The following is a 20,542-nucleotide window of genomic DNA, read 5'->3' on the forward strand; positions in this document are numbered from 1 at the left end:
AAACTACTTTATTTCAACTGGGTTCTTTCTGTGCAAAGTGAGCTTTCTATCTCAAGGCAAGGGATAATAAATAATATATGGTTGCCATAATTGTCCACTATTACCAGGGACAAAATGTAGGACAAATTCGAGACCAAACTGTAGGACAACTGCAGGACAACACTCAGCCCAAAATGTAGGACATTGAAGAAAAATGGAGGACCTTAAATGTCCTACATTTTGGGCTTTGTTTTGTCCTGCAGTTGTCCTATTGGTCTCGAATTTGTCCTACATTTTGTTCCTGGTAATAGTGGACAATTATGACTCTCCCATTCCCCAGAAAGCCATAGTCTTGAGCCAAGGCAGTTAAAGCGGTGCCAAACCGGGTTATTACTACAGTGCGGACTCAGCCTCAATACTACTTTCCCTCCCTGCCCCTCCTGGGCTCTCTCCCGAGAGAGGAGGCTGTCTGTGGGGCGGGTGAGGCCTTGGCGAGGGGCGGGCCTTTGCGGCCTCCAAGCCCGGCCCTGCCAAGAAGCCGGGGCCTCTATTTGTGCGCCTCCCCGGCTGGAGGCGGCGTCGGCGGGGACGCCCTAGTCGGAGCCGTCCCTCCCTCCGTCCGGGGACTCTGCTCCTCCTCCTGGGTCGGGAAAGAGAGCAGGGCTACTGGGGCTGCCTTTGTTGGGCTGCAGCCCGCCTCCTGCCTCCCAGGCGCCTCTGAGGAGGAGAAGGGCTCTCCAGGCGGGGAGACATGACCCATCTCCGGCTGCGGGGGACACTTCTGTGGCTGCTCTTCCTCGCCCTGGAGGTAAGTGAGCCATTGCGGTGGGGCTCAGGAAGGCCTCCTGACTGGCTGCCAAATGGAGGACCTTCCCAAAGAGAAAGGAATAGGGCAGGATAGAAGCCACACAGCAGCCTCCTAGAAGCAGGCATAGAAATACAGCTCAGCCATGCTTCTTGGAAGGGAGGAGGAGGAGGGCATCTTGGGCAGAATGTAGGACAGGTCCTGGAAAAGGAGGACCTCTCTCTGCTGGGCGGAATGGACACTAAGAGCCCCTCTCCCTCCTCTCAATGAAGGAGTGGCTTCTTGTTGTGTGGCTTTGAGTCATTTAGGGTGTTTTTTCTCCCCTGAGGCTGAGAGAGTGTGACCTGTCCACTCAGGTTTTGTCTGTTGTTTCCCCCTCCCAAGGCTGGGTTGCAGTTTTGGAGGGCAGAGTCATATGGAGATATTAGGCTCTGGTGATGGGGAGCATCATATAATGAAAATAATGAATTGGTGATAAATGAATCATGGGACAATGAGTAATAATAATAACAATAATAACAATAATAACAATAACAATAATAATAATAATAATAATCCCAAGGATCGAGGCGGATTACATCAATATAATCAATATACAGAAATATACAATCAATAAAACACTAATACTGAGTTAACAGACATTCCTATTAGTTCTCTAAAATAACAGTTCATCAATAAAAGAAGAGAGTAAGAAAGAATGAAGATATTAATAATAATTTGATGTGTTTTTAATTACTGGTTTAGTTAGTATGAAATAGTTTGATATGAATAAGGTTTAGATAAGGTAGTAAAGAATGGATAATTAATGTAATTTATTATTATTAATAATAATTAGATTTATTTATATTTCCACCTCTCTCTGCAGATCGACATACATATTGTAAAGTGGAAAATTATGTAAAATATATATTTTAAATACTATTGTGTGTAGGTTATAATATCAATAAAAATTTGGCAAGTCGCTTCAGAGGGGTATTTGCCATGGCCATCCTCTGAGGCTGAGAGAGTGTGACTTGGTCACTCAAGATTCCCCCCCCCCCCAATGGCTGAGCAGAGATTCGAACCCTGGTCTTCAGAGTCACAGTCCAACACTGGAGCTACATCCCCACACTAGTAAACAGTGTCCATCCACAGTTTATCCATCCACTGCCATGTGGGCAATTTAGCCTTTGATTTGGATTTCCTGCATGGCAGGAGGGGGGGTTGGACTGGATGGCCCTTGTGGTCTCTTCCAACTCTATGATTCAATGATTCTATGATTCTATGGTAACATCCCAAATCCACAAAACTGTGTTGTTGTTGTTTTTTGTGGCTAACGTTTCTCGGGGTGAGCAGGGCCTCAGTGGCGCAGTAGGAGATGTGGGAGTGGAGGCCCTCAGTGTGGCAGCCCTTCTAGCAACAGAGCAAGGAGAGACCCAAAGCGCAGGTGGGTGCCTTGGTCTCCTAAACAAAGGAGAAGAATAGTTTTTTGTGGGTTTTTCCTAGCAGTTTTCCTGGCAGTTTTTATATCCATTTCTAGCAGTTTTCATGTCCATCGGAGGCAGATCTTTTGTAATCTTGAAAGATCTTAACTACCACTCAAGAGGAAGACACCCCAAAATGCACTCATCACTATTCTTTCTTGTTGGGAAAAATCTATTTACCTTCAGATTTCTGTGGGGATTGCGGTCAAACTTAAGGGGAACAGGGGAGGAAGGGGGAAGAGATATTGCCAGAGTCATTACTAATAAAAAGAACCTAAGGCTGTATCCACATGGTGCAAATAATCTGGTTTGTCAGTGCTTTAACTGCCATGGCTCAGTGCTGTGGAATTGTGGGAATTGGAGTTTGTTGTGGCTCCAGAGTGGAGCTCTGCACCCACCTACACTTTAGATCTCTCCTTGCTCTGCTCTGCTCTGGAGCCACAACAAACTCCAATTCTTGCAATTCCATAGCATTGAGCCATGCCAGTTAAAGCGCTGTCAAAGTGGATTATTTCTGCAATGTGGATGCAGCTTAGATCTTCAGCCCTGGAAGCCCTGGCTTCACTACATCACTAGAAAGTCCTATGGTTTAGTTTGGGTTGCCATATTTACCCACTGACTGCCTCAAACTACCCATCGCTATGACAGCTGTTACTTTAAATACAGTGGACCCTTGTTATACGCTGGGGTTTGGTTCCAAGATCCGCCATGGATAACAAAATCCGTGGATGCTCAAGTCCCATTAAATATAATGACATAGCAAAATGGTGTCCCTTATAAAAAATGGAAAATCAAGGTTTGAGATTTGAAATTTATAATTTTTTGGAACATTTTCAAACCGTGTATGTTTGAATCCATGTATAAAAAATCAGTGTACAGTATAAGAAGGGCCGACTGTACCTTATAAATTCTGGGCAGCTGTAAAAGGAGAGCGTATTTTGGAGAGTGTGCACAACTCCAGTGGTTTGTTTGGAAGGGTATGTACTGTATAACTTTGTTTAGAGCTCTATGGATTGTTTTGCATCACAGTTGGAGGAGTGTTGTCCTATCTTTTTTTAAAATATTATATCTTAAACGTATTTATATTTGCTTTCAGCCCCTGAGGAAGGCCTAGTGTGGCCGAAATGCATTGGGCTTTTTAGTATTTGGATATACTGTACAGTATGTAGAGAGATCTTGTAGGACCTTTGAGACTAACTGAAAAGATCTCTTTACATACTGATTCTACAGACTAAACATGGCTATATCTTTGAATTCTACCACAGTTGACCATCCTAGAGCACTTGGAGCTTGTCTCCTCTTTGTTTGCAGCTGTAAGAGGAGCCAGTTGAGTCAGTCCCAAGACACAAGACAGGCAGTCCTTGATGCCAGGGACCACCTTGGCCACAGTGATAGGGCATCTTTCTGCTCTCCATACTCTTCCTCCCTAATGGACTTTCCTTTCACTATGGAGGAGAGTGGCAGCCCAGGAAGGACAATCGTGGCAGCAGCCCTAATCCTTCTGGAGTCACGTGGTAGCCCTCAAGGGGCTGAATGTGGCTCTTTGTGGGGCTTCCCTCACCCTGCTTTGACTTGCCATGTCTTTCTTCCTCCCCTTTAGAGATCTGCTACCCAACAACCTGCTTCCCCCAGTCCAGACCTTGTAGAAGAACCTGGACATTTAAAAACAAAAAGGACACATCTGGGAAATTGGAGAAAAGGACTTTGGGTTCTGAAAAAAGGGGACATGGTCTGGCAAAGCCAATTTTTGGCAAACCTGGGTTTAGTGCCCCACACCACAAATATAGTGGGCCTTTTGCTATCTGCCTGGGTTTGGTTCCAGGACCCCCATGGATACCAAAATCCATGGATGCTCAAGTCCCGTTAAATACAATGGCATAGTACAATGGTGTCTGTTATATAAAATGGCAAAACCAAGATTGCTTTTTGGAAATTTATATATTTTAAAAATATGGATAAAAAACCTGTGGATATGGAGGGCTGTGACTATACATTTGCAAATGCAGAAAGGAGAAACATCCTGGACACTGTTCTTCCTGGCATGGTAATTTTATTTATGCAGTTTGATCACCCCTGCAGCATAGCTATCATGACTGAACCTTCACTCAGGTTACATGTTTGTCTCCTCCAAGTACATATGATGTTCAATTACATGTAAATTTTCATTGATTCTATCTTAATTGAAAGGCAGCCTTCGGGTGGTGAGCCAATTATAGGAGTGGGTGAAAGAAAGGGCAGCTTCCATCCAGCCATTTTTCTGCTGCAAGGAATAAGATGCTGCATATGGAAGGAGAAAAACAGCCTGGGGGAGGGATTTGAGGTAAAACCAAAAGGTCAATGCTCTGTTCAAGACCTAGTCTATAATAGCTTTTCAACAATCTTATTCACAGGTTTATTCAAGATATCTGTAGTTAGACTACATGTAACATACAACATTTGGCATGTGTGTACTGTATATAGTAGGTTGTTGATCTGAAGTCTTAAACAGTTATTTTATTTTTAAAATATGTATCTCATCTTGCTTCCAAGGAACTCAGGATGGCATACATAAGTCTTCATTACTAGCCTGAGAGAAAGTGATTTGGTTCAAGTTCACCCAGTGATTTTCATGGTCAAGTGTGAATTTATAGCTGGGACAACCCCTTCCCCTTCCATCCTAGTCCCATATTCTAATTTGTAACCCAGGTTGTGTTGTAAACCTCCTGTGTTCATACAAGGGTTATTGGACAATTTTCCAGTCTCCTGTTGCCCACTGAAGGGTATTTCTTCAGCTGGAAGAACATGTGACAGTGCCATAACTCTTACATTGCTTTTGTCTTACTCAAGCTTAAAATCAGGAGAAATAGGGAATGGGGTAATAAAGTAAAAGAAAGTTGAAGAACAGAAAAATTAATATTTTTACAAAACTGATAATAAAACCATTGATGCTCCTCTTACAACTTCTAGCATGTTCAGTGGGATTTGTCTAACTGTGTGCTCTCTAACTGATTATTTTAAAGATAAGTATTCAGTTACATCGGGTTTTAAATCTTTTTAGGGCCCTTTCACACACTATACCACTACAGCACTATGATTCCACTTGAAGAGCCATGATTTCATCCTGTGTAATCCTCAGATTTGTAGTTGCCTTGCCTAAATACCCTGGTACCAGATCTCATCAGATCTTTGAAGCTAAGCAGGGTCAGCTCTGGTTAGTACTTTGCTAGGAAACCACCAATGAATAACATGTGCTCTAAGTTGTATTTCAGAGGAAGGAACTGGATTCACCTTTGAATATTCTTTGCCTTAAAGAAAACCCTATGAAATTCATGGGGTTGCCATAAGTCAACAGGCAACTTGAAGAAACTTACACACATACATCTAGTGCCTTTAGTGCCTCACCAAAACTATAAACCACAGGGTTCCATACGATGTTGCTGTGGCAGCTAGAGTGGAACCATAGTTTATAATTGTGTTGTAAAAAGGCCCTTCAAAAATATTTTGAAACTTGAATAAAACACTAATGAAAATCAGAAATGTTTGCTGGCGAACAATTTATTTAATTAGGAGGGGGAAAGGAGGAAGGACGTAACAGGCACAGTTTAGGTGACTGAAGTTTAATTCCCTAAATCAAACAAACAAAACCTAGGAGAGTTCAATGTGTTAGTTATTCATTGAGGGTCTCACTTCAGGCCTACATAATCCTGGGGTGGAATGCAACTGTAGGCCTCAACATGTGCCTCTGGATCCTAAATGTCATTGCTGAATAAATGCTCTGGGAGGGGATATGGCTGCAGCTCTCTTCTTTTAAAGCAGTCTCAAACTGGATTATTTCTGCAGTGTGTTTTGGACCAAAAAGGATGAAAAGGCAAAACACAGAAAATGGCAACTTTGTAAGCAGTGAACCTTAATGTGATAACTCTGCTTTATTTTAACCCAGAAAAGCTGTGCACAAATATCTTACTCAGATCTTTCACATCCTGGTTCCTCTAGGTGCTCCTTTGAAGGGAAGCACCAAAGAGCTGCCACGATTTTTCTGCCCAAGCATTCAAATAGTTCTGAAGCAGCGCCATGGTGGAGAGAGTAGAAGGGCTCAGTGCTTCTTTTAGGTGCTCCCATGATGGGCAAAGCTCTTGCCTTTTGCCACTCCACTCAAAGAATGGGATGGTTCCTTTTTCGATAAGAGTCAAAATACAGTACTGTACTTACATTGATCAACTGATAAATTGACCCAGGGTTTTGGGTCAATTTTTTGACTAAAATTTCTAGACATATTGATGGACTGGCATTTTTTTCTCACATATGAAAACCAAGGTGGCTTGCAGGAACAAACATTTAAATTACATCTAAAACAGACAGTTTAAATTACTTATAAAACATAAGAACATCCATTAAAAGACTCATCTGTTACATCCAAAGATTAAACACTTGTTTAAATATGAACAGCTATGTCTGCTGTCAACAAGAGATCAAAGAAGGGACCAACCTCACATTCTATGGGAGCAGCCACCAAGCAGGCTCTCTCCCAAGTCCTCGCTGCCCATTCCTACATGAATGTATACACGACTTCTAATCTGCTTCCTCCACATACAAAAACCATCGGTATGTTAGACACACTATAATGTGATTTTTCCACTGCTTAGCATGAGATTCAAATTCTCAAGTTCTGTTTTCTGCCATTAGAATTCAGGGGTGGTTTATGGTTGACTGAAGCTTTTCAAAGTCTCATGATCCCCCCCCCCCGGTCCTAATCTTTCGTATCTTGACTTCCCTGTGTAATAAAACTTATTTCAGTAAATGTTCTGTCCTTGGAAACATTTGGTTTAGCTCATTTCCAGAACTTCCCCAATATCCACTAGGAACTTAATAATGGTCTATCTGCCTTTTCCTTTTTTTCCATGTCTATTAAATTTTGTTTATGCAGTGCAGTCAGGTTGGAGGAGAGGACTGTGGCACAAACCAGATGATAGAGCAATACAAGATTTAGGTTGCAGTATACAATCCATTTAGAAAAGCAGTGCAATGCTTCCATAGGCTCTAGTGAACCTTAATAAAAGGGCCTTTCAGCATCAGTTGTTAATGCTTCATGCACACATACCCTCTCCCTTTTTTTTTTTTGGTCTGATGTAGGAGAACTTCCTTTGATCTAAGCGTTTAAGTCTTCCACACATTTAGGGTTATTAGGGAGTGAAGCATTTAGACCATAGAACACAGCTTCACGGTAGTCTCCAGCCTTCTTTTAAAATTGGTTTTTTGGACTTGAGCCCTTTTAAAAGCAACTAAGGCCTGTTACAGACTGCCAAAATAAAGCTGCTTCAGGTCTCTTTGGAGGTATGCTCTTTAAATGATGCGTGGGTCCTAAGAGTCCGGAGGTTGCGCCAAAGCCACACTCCATTCCTAAGCACTGGAGTGCAGCTTTGGTGCAGCTTCCAGATTCTTAGGGTGCATGCATAATTTAAACAGCATACCTCCAAAGAGACCCGAAGCAGCTTTATTTTGGCAGTCTGTAACAGGCCTAAATGTTCTTTTATCGCCAAATGATTGTGCATTGTGGAAATAGAATGCTGGACTAGGCAGAGCTTTTATCTGATACAGCACAAATACTCTTGTGTTCTTAGGCAGTCCTTTAAGTTTTCCCCTAAATGACAACTGTTCAGTAAATATCAGAAAAACCTAAGATATGTACATGAGAGAATGGTTATAGCTCCCTACACCCCTGGCCAGCGGGACTCAGACCTCTTAGTCTGTCGTCCTATCTGTCAGACTTAGGGCCTGAACGGACTGGCCAAAATAAAGCTGCTTCGGTTCACTTTGGAGATATGCTGTTTAAATGATGCATGTGTCCTAAGAGGCTGGAAGCTGCAACAAAGCCATGCTCCAGTCCTAAGGACTGGAGTGCAGCTTCTGGCCTCTTAAGATGTGTGTGTCATTTTAACAGCATACCTCCAAAGTGACCCAAAGCAGCTTTATTTTGGCCTGTCTGTTTGGACCCTTAGTTTAGTTTCTTGGGTGGGATACAGACTGCCCAAAAAGGGCAGTCTATCTGTGCCTTGTTTTGCTGCATGAGGGAGCCGCAGTGGACAAACCGTGCGGCTCCCTCGCGCAGCAAAAAGGACCCACAAAAAGTGGGTCCTTCTTGCGGTGTCATAAGGACGTCGCAGTGCACCAATGGTGCACTTGTGACGTCCTTATGATTCTGGGACGTGCGGACGCTAAGCATCTGTCACGTGAAAATGGCAGTGCCCGTCTAGACAGGGCGCCACCATTTTGCCACCGCCAGTACGTACTTGGCTAATCCTAGTACGTACTAGGGTTAGAGAGCGTCTGAATGGTGCGCGCTCCCTAACCTACTGCTGCCACCGCCACCCTACATTTTGCCAGTCTGTATCCCGCCATGGTTATTATAAGGTGTGTTTTATCTGTTAGCATGTATAAAGCCAATGAGTGGAAGGAATAGTGAGAGCATACCTGCAAAGCTGCTCTCAACACTGGCACATTCTGTGGAGGCAACGGAAGTCCCACAACCCCATTCACATATTGACAATTTGTGTGGAAGAGTTTCTATTGAACAGGCTTCTAATGTGGGACTGGATTTTGTTGTTGAACAGGAGTATTCTATACTTAGATGGCAACCTGCCTTATACTGGGTTAGAGCCTTGGTCCATTTAAGTCAATTTTGCTTATAGTCACTGACAGTGGCTCTCCAGGGTTTCAGAGTCTCACTTGGAAATCCTGGGAATTGAACAAAGGACCTTTTTGCAGGGAAAGCAAGTGTACAGTCCATGAGCTTCAGCAGTTGGTCAGTAGTATTATTTCAAATATTTCTTTTAAAAAATGATTAACTCCTAACAGCTGAAGAAATCCTTGCATTTCATTCTTCTGGCTGTTTTCACGAACAAAAAAAAGCTAGGCCTGATGGATGATAACAGTTTTCCAGTTTTAAAATCTACCAAGCTGTAGCATTTTTGTCAATAAATTGAATTAATGCCACGTTGTGAGACATGAAGGAAATCCTGTGGCTGAAATTAGGCATGTTGCCAACTGGAGAAAAGGTCACAAAACTCATAAGCCAGATGGATGCTATTTTGAGCCTTGCAGCCTCTAGGCTCAGTGATACTGCATTGTCACTGAACCAAGACAACGTTTGCATACTGAAATATATTAAATATACTTGGGCCTAACAATTAATATACTAAATGCTCATAATTTGATTTCCCCCCCCTGTACATGAGTCTTCCTGAACCTGAAGATGTTTGGGGCAGGGCTATCTCTTTGTCCCAGCACCAGAGAGATGGGTAGTGAGGATCTGGGAGAGAGCCTTCTTGGTGGCTGCTCCCATAGAATGCTAGGCAGGTCCCTGCTTTGATCTCTTTTTGACAACAGGCCCAGTCATTCCTATTTAGTTCAAGGCCTTTAGTCTTTAACTGGATGTTGCAGAAAAGTCTTTTAATGGATATACTGTATTTATGTTTTATATGTACTTTAAAGATTTTAGTATGATTGTCTCTTAAATGGCTTTTTAATTTTTGAACCACATATTATAATTTCAAATCTATACTGTAAGCCACCCTGGTTATCATCTGTGAGAAAGATGGGATATCAACCAATTGATCAGTTAAATATAAACAAATCAAGCTAACTGTAAATAATTTAATATACTTTGCTGTAAGATGAAGCTGGGCAATTGTGTCCCTCCAGATGATGTGAGAGTGCAGCTCTCAGCATCCTTTGCATTGGCTGTACTGACAAGAGCTGATGAGGCTTGCAGTCCATAAACATCTGGAGGGACAATAGTTGCTTTCCATCTCATAAGAGAATATATAATAGAGTCATACTGGGATACTCAGAACTGTTTAGATTAGAATATTTTGTAATATGGATACAAATAGTTAACCAGAGTTGGAAAACCAATGTGAAGAGGTAAGGGAAAAGCAGGGCAAATATAAGAATTGCTTCTTTTTCCTGCTCTCCCACCCTGCACCCATTTTTCTTTGTTCCAATGCACTGTCCTCTGTTCATGTCATGGGTCCAGAAAAAAATCATGGCTTGAGTGGAAGGGCTATGGTAGATCTCCTTGGGCTCAGGTCCTTCGAATCAGCTCTGCACTTCTGCCTTGGCCAGAAGTACAGGCTTAAATAAAGAAGCTTCAGTGGCAGCAGCTGTCTCTGAGGCCATGTCCAGGGAGTTAGGTCAAGGGAGATACCCTTCTGCAAGCCTCATTGAGCAAAACCCTCATGCATTTTAGAGAAGACATGTGTGGCTGAGCAACATGAAAATGTGGTCAAAAGGGTGTGTCCAGGCAAGAAAATGGTAAAAAGTATTACCAAGGGAAAACACGTAAAGCTACTATTTTGAGAAGGGAAACCTTGCAAGTACTGAGTTTAGGTAAGTCTGGAAAAAATCCTTCATATCCATAAATATAATACTCTTTCTGTATGTATATGTGTGCACACACACATAACATGATTAATATAACATTATATAATACATTATTGTAACATCAAAATGGCTTTATCTCAGACTCATCTCAAACTACAGCTTTCTCTCAATCTGTGGTCAGTGCATGAGTTCTGTGTTCACACTCCCTCCTGCTACAATACACAGGTCAAATCCAACTTCTCTAAAACACTGACATGTTCACCACGGGCCAGTCATAGCCTCTCAGACTGGCCTACTTCACAGGGTTTTTGTTAGGATAAAAATGGGATGGGGTGACAAAAAGTAACGTATTATATTTTTAGCTCCAGGGAATCAATGGAATGAAATGGGTTAAGAAAACTATAGTTGGGGAAAAAATTATTACAGTAATTATAGAAATGACTAAATGCATAGAAATCCATGCATTTCAGTGGCCTTTTAGAGTGTTTCCCTTAGGCTACCATCCTCTTCACATTTGCCTGAATATATTGGGGTTTGTTTCTGAGTACATATGTCTGTGATTGCATTGTTAATCTAAATGGAACATTGCCTTCAGACAAACTTTAGTCTCCCTCTCACATACACATATAGGCCTGTTACAGACAGGCCAAAATAAAGCTGCTTCGAGTCACTTTGGAGGTATGGTATTTCAATGATGCATGAGTCCTAAGAGTCCAAAATCCACACCAAAGCTGCACTCCAGTCCTTAGGACTGGAGCATGGCTTTGGTGTGGGTTTTGGACTCTTAGGACTCATGCATCATTGAAATACCATACCTCCAAAGTGACTCGAAGCAGCTTTATTTTGGCCTGTCTGTAACAGGCCATACTCCCCACTTTCTTTTACACCCACCCACCCACACCTACTCCTGTTCCTTTCTCTCACTCTCTCTCTGTGTCTCTCTCTCTCATATACATACATACAATCACACGCTCTCCTGCCTCCCCTCCTCTTTCTCTCTTTCTGACTCTGATACATACACCCCCAAATTATTTGACATCCTCAATGACAGCTGTGGACTGTTAGTGTTCCCTGCATAAAGATCTGTGCCTGCCTGCCTCTTGCCCCCCAATAGCAGCCAAGTCTCATGAGACCCTTCTGTGTCTTAATGCTCCCAGTTTGTATATGGGGAGGGGCAGAGTAATGTTGATGTTGTTTCTCTGCTTTTTCCTCTCTCCTTCTTGCAGACTTCAGGAAGCAAAAGAAGTAATCCACTCTCTTCCCTAGAGCAGTGGTCCTGTGGGGCTTGGCTGGCTCCTGGGTTGTAACAGCTTTGGAATAGCCTCTTGCAGTCCATTAAAATATAAGATATAGAGAGTCTTGCCAGTGTATTGGCATCCTTGTCTATAATAAGCCAACCAGTGTTGGTTATTCTGAGACAACTGAATTCTGAAAGTGTTAGCTCCTCCATCCGCAGTGTTCAATTGTTCATACTAATTTAAACTAATACTTAGCTTTCCTCATCTCTTTGCTAGACTGGCCAGAAATATAATAATTAAGGGGCTTATCAAGAAGACATTATATAGGCCAGTGGTTCTCTGTACATGTAAGCTAGGAAGGACACAAGTATTTTATTCAGCAATAAAACTTATTCCCAATAAAACCTTTTAAAATTTTAACCTCTATTCTTTGTGCTTTATAGTAGTAAAATGTATGAACAATAATTACAATTTTCGTCTACTTCTGAAATTATTGTTTGGGGACGTTTTGTGTTTACTTAGTCTGAACAATATTAATGCATTTTATGTCATTAAAACTTAGGGTAAATGATAAAGAACTAGGGTGAAAACTCCTCTATCTTTAATGGCTGTGGAGAGGAGAGAATTTCAGCAGGTGTAGTTTGTTACTGCATAAATTGCTTCTACACATTTATACATTATATGTATAGGAGCTTTCTCCAGTTTTCACTCTAGCAACCTGAAACAGAACACTTGTAAACCTATGACTGTTCTTCGAAAAAGTGGACTTTGTGTTTCTGTTATGGTGCGATGCAGGTTCTTTGACAGAATGATTGGTTAGATTTAAGATACAAAAGGTAATACTAAAAGAAAGAGGCAAAGGGTTTGGTTGTCTAGGTGACTGACAAAGCAGTACACATCCCAGCTAAGATAAATTGGCTTTGCTTTTTTAAAACACTGCAACAGCTAAATCAAGTCAGCCAGAATCATCATCATCTGCCCAAGGGAATGAAAATGAACTAGAAACCACTATGCAGATGACACCCTTCTTGTCTAGTCCCCAGCTCAATCCAAGGCCCTGAACAGACCGGCCAAAATAAAGCTGCTCTGGGCCACTTTGGAAGTGTGCTGTTTAAATGATGCATGTGTCCTAAGAGGCTGGAAGCTGCACCAAAGCCATGCTCCAGTCCTAAGGACTGGAGCGCTGCTTCTGGCCTCTAAGAAGCGTGTGTCATTTAAATAGCATACCTCCAAAGTGACACATAGCAGCTTTATTTTGGCCTATCTGTTCGGGCCCCAAGAAAGTTGTCTGGGTTCTAAACAGGAACCTGTCATCAGCAATAGACTGGATGAGGGTGACCAAACTGAGGTTTAATCCAGAGGTCCCTGGTCAGCTGAAAGGCAGGTCAAGGAATAGGGATTCAACTTGTGCTTTGCAGGGTTTACTATCCCCTGAAGATGCAGTTTTGTAACTTGGATGTACTCCTGAATTCTGAGCCTGTAAGCTCAGAAGTGCATTTCCATAGCTAAGAATTATGTACCAGCTGTGCTCATTTCTTGAGATGTCAGATCTGGCTGTGGTGACACATGCTTTACTTATATCCTGTTTGGATTACTGTAGCATTTTGTTTGGACATTTTTCAGTGGATATCCTTTCTAGATGTTGGGAGGCTCTCTCCCTGGGGAGGACAGAATGGTCCCTTCTTTGTTGTCCTTCCGTCAGTTGGCAAAGATGTCGTAATTCAGACAGGTTTTTAGAATTTAAAGCTTTTAAGGAACAGACTGTTAAAGAGTGTTTATTGTTTTAAATTGTACTGCTTTCAGTGTTTCTTATTTTTTTAAAATATGTTTTAGATTGTTTGAACATGGTTAATTGTTTAATTCTGTTTTAATGTTGACTTTTTGTATGCTTTTAATTAAATTGTTATTATTGTGAGTGTTGCTCTAACCATTTCTTCCAAAGCACACATGTCCAGATAATGGTTGGGGCAGCAATTCCCAGAGAGACCAGCCGCTTATCAAAGCTGGCTGCTCTGTGAATGTGAACTCAGCAGCTGGCTTCGATACGCAGTTGGCAGAAGAAGGGGCAGGGGAAGCAGCCTTTGCTCTAACCCCCTCCCAAACCACTGCCATCACTCCCTGCCATTCTGTCTGGTGCTGAAGAAAACACTGAAAAAGCCTTCTCCCAGAAAGTAAGATAATCATAACCTGATGTCAGTCCCCTCTTTTGCATACTTAGGTTTTAACTAATACATTTTAGGGCCTGAACAGACAGGCCAAAATAAAGCTACTTTAAATACTGCATGCAGTCCTAAGGACTGGAGCACAGCTTTGGCACAGCTTCTGGCCTCTTAACATGTGTTTGTCATTTAAATAACATACCTCCAAAGTGACCCGAAGCAGCATTATTTTGGCCTGTCTGTTCGGGCCCTTAGTTAATCTGAATCCCTTAGCTCTTCCAGTTCCATATTACATGAAAGTGAGACCACTTCTACTGCAAGCTTATCACTTAAATGCTAACGATCAAAACCAATGGAAAAAGGTTAAGAGTTCTGTGCATTCTTTTCCCATTCCCCAAGAAATGCTGTATTTTCTTAAGGCCTACTTACCAAGTTTTGTAGGTGTTTAAACTTCTGTCATTAAAGAGTGACGTCTTATCAAAATAATAATAATAATAATAATAATAATAATAATAATAATAATAATAGGATTTATTTATATGCTGCCAAATCACTGGGAATCCAGGCGGCTTACAACAGAGGGGACAATAGACGGTTCCCTGCCCTCAGGCTTACAATCTAAAAAGACGCGAAGAAGGGGATCTGCAATGAATCCTGGCTGATGAATAATAAATGAGAAAAGAAAAAATATAGCTGCCTTGGATCCTGCACAGGGATGAATCAAATAAATAAATCAGAAAACATTCCTAGCAATCCATTATTTTCCAAAAGCAGGAATTGGATGATGCTCTAAAGGGATTGCCATTGTTCTGTCATGGTTTATATAGGTTTAAATGGAATTTCACTTTGTTAACTAAATTGTGGTTGTTCCGGCTATGCATAGAAATATTTATTTTGTTTGTGTGCATGTCTCCAGTGCATTTGTATTGGCAAACCCAGTGAAAATTTCTTTTCATATTCATTTTGGTAATGCCTTACCTAACTTTTTTTTAATATGAAGAAAGACTCCTGCAAAGTTAGTCAATTAACCTGAAATCAAATTCTCTTCCTTTGAATTGTTTGTGCATCATGGCTCCATGATATACTTTTTTATCCTGCAGGAACATTATAGATTGTGGATGTTGCAAATGGGGGAAGGAAGTAGTGCTGGGGCAGCTCATTTGTAAGATAAACATTCCACACAGTCTTGGTAAAAGGTCTGCAGTAGTTGTCCTGTTCTTGGTCTTCCCTTGTGTGTGTGGTGTGTGTATATCTCCTTTCTGAGCAGCATTATACACACGCTCACACACTTATATACATCCTTTTTCAGCACCATTGCAGCTCATAGCCATTTGCCTAGTCATCTGTGGTTCTACCACTGGTCAGAAATAACTAATTTCAGGTGACCAAGCAGGAAATTAGAAGAGAGGTGGTTTTCCCACTTCTTAAGGCTCTACTTTTATTGCCTTTCATCTTTGTGGTAACCCAGAGGCCACTGGGGGAGTATGTGTGATCTTCAGAGGCCAATTTGACATAACACATACTTGTCCTCTCATTCCATTTGAAGGTAAGATGTGTTCTGTGTAACCCAAACACCTTCACTTCTTTATCTCCTCTGCATGATATTTTAAATCTTCATCTGTTCCTGATAAGGGAACTTTGGTTTTGAAAGCTAAAACCAAGACTTTTATGCATTTTTGGCTGGCCTAATAACCTGCACTTGTGTATTCCTGCATTTGATGTGCTGAAATTCTCTCCTCAACACAGTTACTTCTGCATATTTTATTATTTGTTTATTCTTATGTTATGCCCAAGATTGTAAGGGCAACCTGTTTATCCTGAGAGCGTGTGATGAGAACCTCTCCCTCCGTGGACCTATTCACAGCAAGGCTGAGAAAGACATTGAGACACCAAATTTGGTTTTAAACACCATGCATGTAACATTTATTGAATCACACAAGTAACACAAACATTGATTATCAAGAGCTCTTTCACTCACACATTCATACAATACTCACACACACTTTCCTTCCGCCGAACATTGATCAGTTGTTCTTGAAGGCTGGGGATGACACCGTTGCCGCGGTAGATGCCAACAAAATGGAGATGACAGTCCAGGGTCTTTATACTTTTTTCTTCTCTCTGGCTTTTGGCTGCTGAAGTCTTGCAATATTGCAGCCCATTACTCAACTTCTTCTTTTGGGAGGACAGACAGGTTGTTCAGATCAGTCCGTGTTCAAAGCAACTCGTTCTGTTCAAAGTTCTCCATTGTCCTGTCAGTTCCTCATCATGGCGACTCAGGAGATAAGGTTCTTCCCGGTCATGGTTCGTCACACCTGGACGGCACCCCGCTTCAGCTTCCAAGTTTCAGACTTTCCTCGCCTCGGTTGCCAAATACCTTCGTCACATCAGTGCTTTGCGCGGAACCATCTTGTTTGTTCCTTTAGCTATGTTTAAAGCACAATTCCTTGGTTCTTCGGTTCTTCAGCTCTGGGTTTAAGTCAGAGCTCACTCATTCGTCTTACACTTACAACCCTTTCTTGTACTGTATATGACTATAAACCTGTTTTCTATTGTTATGGAAAGCACATCGGTAGAATAAAGAGATACATTTATTCTGCTGGTTGATTATAAGAGGACACTGAATGTTCCAGTTAGCTGTAATGCCCATCTGTATCATTTGATGCAAATAACTCGTAATGCACTACTAAAATGTTAATTGAGCCTGATCACATGGTGGTCACACTGAAGTAGAGTTGGATGAACAAACAACTAAAGTGAAGCTTTATATAAACATAATTTCTATTAGAAAAAGCTGAAGTGAGGAGATAATGTACAAACTCCTCTCCATTGACGCCCCCTTGTCGTGGGGGAGAGGCTTGCGCACCCTAATGATGTTGTGAGCTATGCTGGCGGTGGTATAATAACCACCAGCAGGGCCCCCCATGCCAGACAGGTCACAACCGAAGGGTCTGACCAAGAGCGCCAAAGGGCAGGATGGGCTCTCTAGCCTTATGGCAACCATCCTAGTAGAAGGAAAACTCTAATCCCAAACCTGGGCAGGTGGAGCTCGTCTAAACCTGTAAGGTCAACCATCTAAGAGAAGGAAACTCTAATCAAACCTACGACCCAAGGACCTTGCTGCCACCGTCCATGCTTGTCAAGATCTCAGCAGTCGAACCTCTGGTTTAAAGGGTGAGGCCAGTTCTGTGCACGCTGCGCTCCACCAGAAAAATCCATTGCACAGGCTTGAAGGATACATCCAATCTCCGCCTGAATCTTCGTTTGCAAAGCAAAGCCAGAGAGAGAGAGATTTCCTTTTTTCCTCAAGGAACAACTTTATAGCCTTTTGTGTGTTTTTCGGGCTGTGTGGCCATGTTCTAGAAGAGTTTCTTCCTGACGTTTCGCCAGCATCTGTGGCTGGCATCTTCAGAGAATGTGGACATAGAAGAGAGCTGGATATATACTTCCTATGAGATTGGGTAAAGAGCAGGAGAAAGAGTCATGCTCTTAGCCCATGGTTAACTATGGAAGAGGTTCTTACTGACATTCCAGAACTGTCCCTCCAGTTTTATTTTTATTAATATGGCATGAAACGGCATACTTTGTCCCAGTTCTTTTGGTTCAGTAACTGCTGAAATATCAGTGTTTGTGCATTTTTGGAAGGCATGATTGAGACTTGCATAATAGACTTACGTTATTATTTTTGAATGTTAATTTATTCTTGTAATGGATTGCCTTAGGAAAGAGGGAAAATATAATTTTTAAAGGATGACGACTCAAATTATGAGTTGCTGAAGAAAATCAGTTGATTTGACAAGTTTTGTATCCTCAGGAACAAATCGGTCTGATAATGGTCTTTAGATTTCTTTCTTCAGAAAAGCTGTTCTACTTTTTTTCTCAGAGCCCCTGGATACTGCAGAGGCTTTTGAATCTCATTCTGGATGATTTGTAGGCCAGGAGAATTGCTGTGTGGGGAGGGCAGATTTTGAATAAAAAGATGTCAGTAACCCATCCTTTCCCTCCACCTGTTCTAGAGTACTGTACTTCGACCTCTTCACCACCACGTTTGCTGGTTATTTGATTTCTTGTCCTTCCTGACTCAGTTTACCAGAGATAGAGGAGAATGGGTGAAGACTGAAGGGCAGCCATAGAAGAACTACCGTAGATAAGATCCCAAAGTGTAAAGATATATATCTGAGCACTGAAGTTAGAACCGCCCAAGCCTTTATATTCCCCATCACCATGTATGGATGTAGGAGTTGAACAATGAAGAAAGCCGACAGATAGAAAATAAACTAATTTGAGATGTGATGCTGGAGAAAAGTGTTGTGGATACCATGGAGAGCCAAAAAGCCAAGCAAATGGGTCCTTGAACAGACCAAGCCTGAGCTCTCATTGGAAGCCAAGATGACTAAACTGAGGCTGTAATATTTGGCCACATCATGAGAAGACATGACTCACTAATAATAAATAATAAAAATAGTAATAAAATTTATTTTTATCCCATCACTCTGTGCAACACAACCAGGGTGGCTTACAAGATTAAAACATATATTCCCATAACCCACAATCCCACCCTCCCCTAAAAGAAAATTAAACATCTTATAGTTTAAAACATATCTTAAAATAATAAATAAAACAAATAAACCATGGCTACAGTGGAAATCGGAGTAAACAAACTAGGCTTTTTGGTGGCCAGGTATCTATTTAGGGAAGGCCTGCCAGAAGAGATACAGTTTAACAGCTTTTTAAAAGCCATTTAAGGTGGCAATGTGACGGATCTCTTCTGGCAGGCCATTCCACAATCTGGGAGCAGTGGCCGAAAAAGTCCTCTGGGAAGTTGCAGACAATCTGGTTTTTATAGGTTGTAGCAAGTTCCTCCCGGAGGACCTGAGTGCGCGGGGTGGATTATACGGGAGAAGGCAGTCCCGAAGATAGGTTGGATCCAAGCTATTTAGGGCTTTCAAGGTAATAACCAATACCTTGTACTGGGCCCAGAAACTGATGGCCAGCCAGCGAAGCGATCTTAAAATTGGTGTGATGTGGTCTCTTCTAGTTCTACCTGAGACCAACCTGGCTGCCATGTTCTGCAGTAACTGAAATTTCCGAATCAAGCACAAGAGAAGCCCCATATAGAGCGCATTACAGAAATTGAGATGGGAGGCTACCAGCGTGTGCACCACATTTTTGAGGTCCCTAACTTCCAGGAAAGAGCCCAGCTGGCGTATCAGCCATAGAAAAGACAGTAATGGTAGAGAGGTTGGAAGGCAATAAAAGAGAGGAGGACTGCACACCAGATGGCAAGACACAATCAGAGAGGTCATGGGCCTGAACTTACAGGACCTAAGTGGAGTAGTGCAGGTGAGGGGGTCTTGGAGATGTCTCATTCACAGGGTTGCCATGTGTTGAGGCCAACTCAAGGGCAGTTAATAAAAACAACAACAACAGCTCCCAGAGTTCTGCTGGCTAGGAATTTTGGGAGTTATAGTCCAAAAAAGCAATTTATCCAAGCTCAGGGAATGAATGAATGAATGGATGAATGAATGAACGAACTACTCTTTGCTAGGATAGGGAGCAGGATTTACCACTGTGTTGAAGAGACTGAACAGAGGGCTAAATCAGATTTCTTTAATACATAGCATTCAGCTATATGTCTTGTGTTTCCTTAATTAATTACAGGCAGCGGGGATCTTACTTGGAGTGCTCTACAGAGTGCTTTCCTCTCCCCCTTCCCCAATGTAATTGGAAGAACATCCTATTAGATGAAAGTCTATAGAAACTTTAATCTAATGGCTTTAGTTACAGGGGTAGTGATTTGTTTTGATTGTTGTAGGGCCGGGGTGGGCGAAATGCAGGCAATGGGCTGTATGAAGCCCCTGGGGTCAGGAAAAAAAGGGGGCTCAAACATGGCATCAAGGTGGTATAAAGGGCTTTTCCACCATGTTTGAAGGCCTCCTGGCCCCTCAGAGGTCAAAACAAATGTTTGGACCATATTTTTTTTGCCTCAAAAGGCCCTCTAGCAGGTCAGGAAGGACCAAAAACATGGTGACAATGCCCTTATGTTTCTTGGGGGTATTTTGGCAGCTAAATGTTTATTTTATTTTTTCCCAGGAGTGGGTGCAGTGAGTGTGGGTGTGTGGCTCACTAAGGAATTTGGAACTGGTTGGGTTGATGTGCCTGCTAGCCTTCCATAGTTGCCCATAAGCATCCCTTTCCTGTGTGCTGCATCTCAAATGCGATTTCCCCATTTCATCCTGTAACTCAGTAAGGAAAAAGAAGATATGCCATTGTAGGATGTGTATCAAAGGAAACATGCAGTTTGGCCTAAAGTAGATGCTTCAACTATATGTAGCTGTGAATTATCCTTATGACAAACTCATCTCAAAGTGCAGCACCCAAAATCTACCATCCATGTGGAAAAAGAAGGTTTTGTGGAGTCCTGAAGTTTCTAGAGAGAACATTATAATGGGAGGAACTTTTAAACAACCCATTGAAGGTTATGCATGTTTGGTGGCTTAAGTATTCTGGTCAACTTTTGAAGCTGGGGAAGAATGATGA

The 20,542-nt window shown here is 42.0% G+C and overlaps 1 protein-coding gene across 1 annotated transcript in view; it reads left to right on the forward strand.

Annotated features, from left to right (window-relative positions):
* The first annotated feature begins 530 nt into the window (after positions 1-530).
* VOPP1 (VOPP1 WW domain binding protein) overlaps positions 531-20,542 on the forward strand; it is a 62,408-nt gene continuing 42,396 nt past the window's right edge. The window contains exon 1 of the mRNA XM_042474738.1: positions 531-787. Coding sequence (XP_042330672.1) covers positions 731-787 — 57 coding nt within the window. The 5' untranslated portion in view covers positions 531-730. The remainder of the gene's footprint in view (positions 788-20,542) is intronic.

Source organism: Sceloporus undulatus, chromosome 6, assembly GCF_019175285.1.
Source record: "Sceloporus undulatus isolate JIND9_A2432 ecotype Alabama chromosome 6, SceUnd_v1.1, whole genome shotgun sequence".
NCBI classification, from domain to species: Eukaryota; Metazoa; Chordata; class Lepidosauria; order Squamata; family Phrynosomatidae; genus Sceloporus; species Sceloporus undulatus.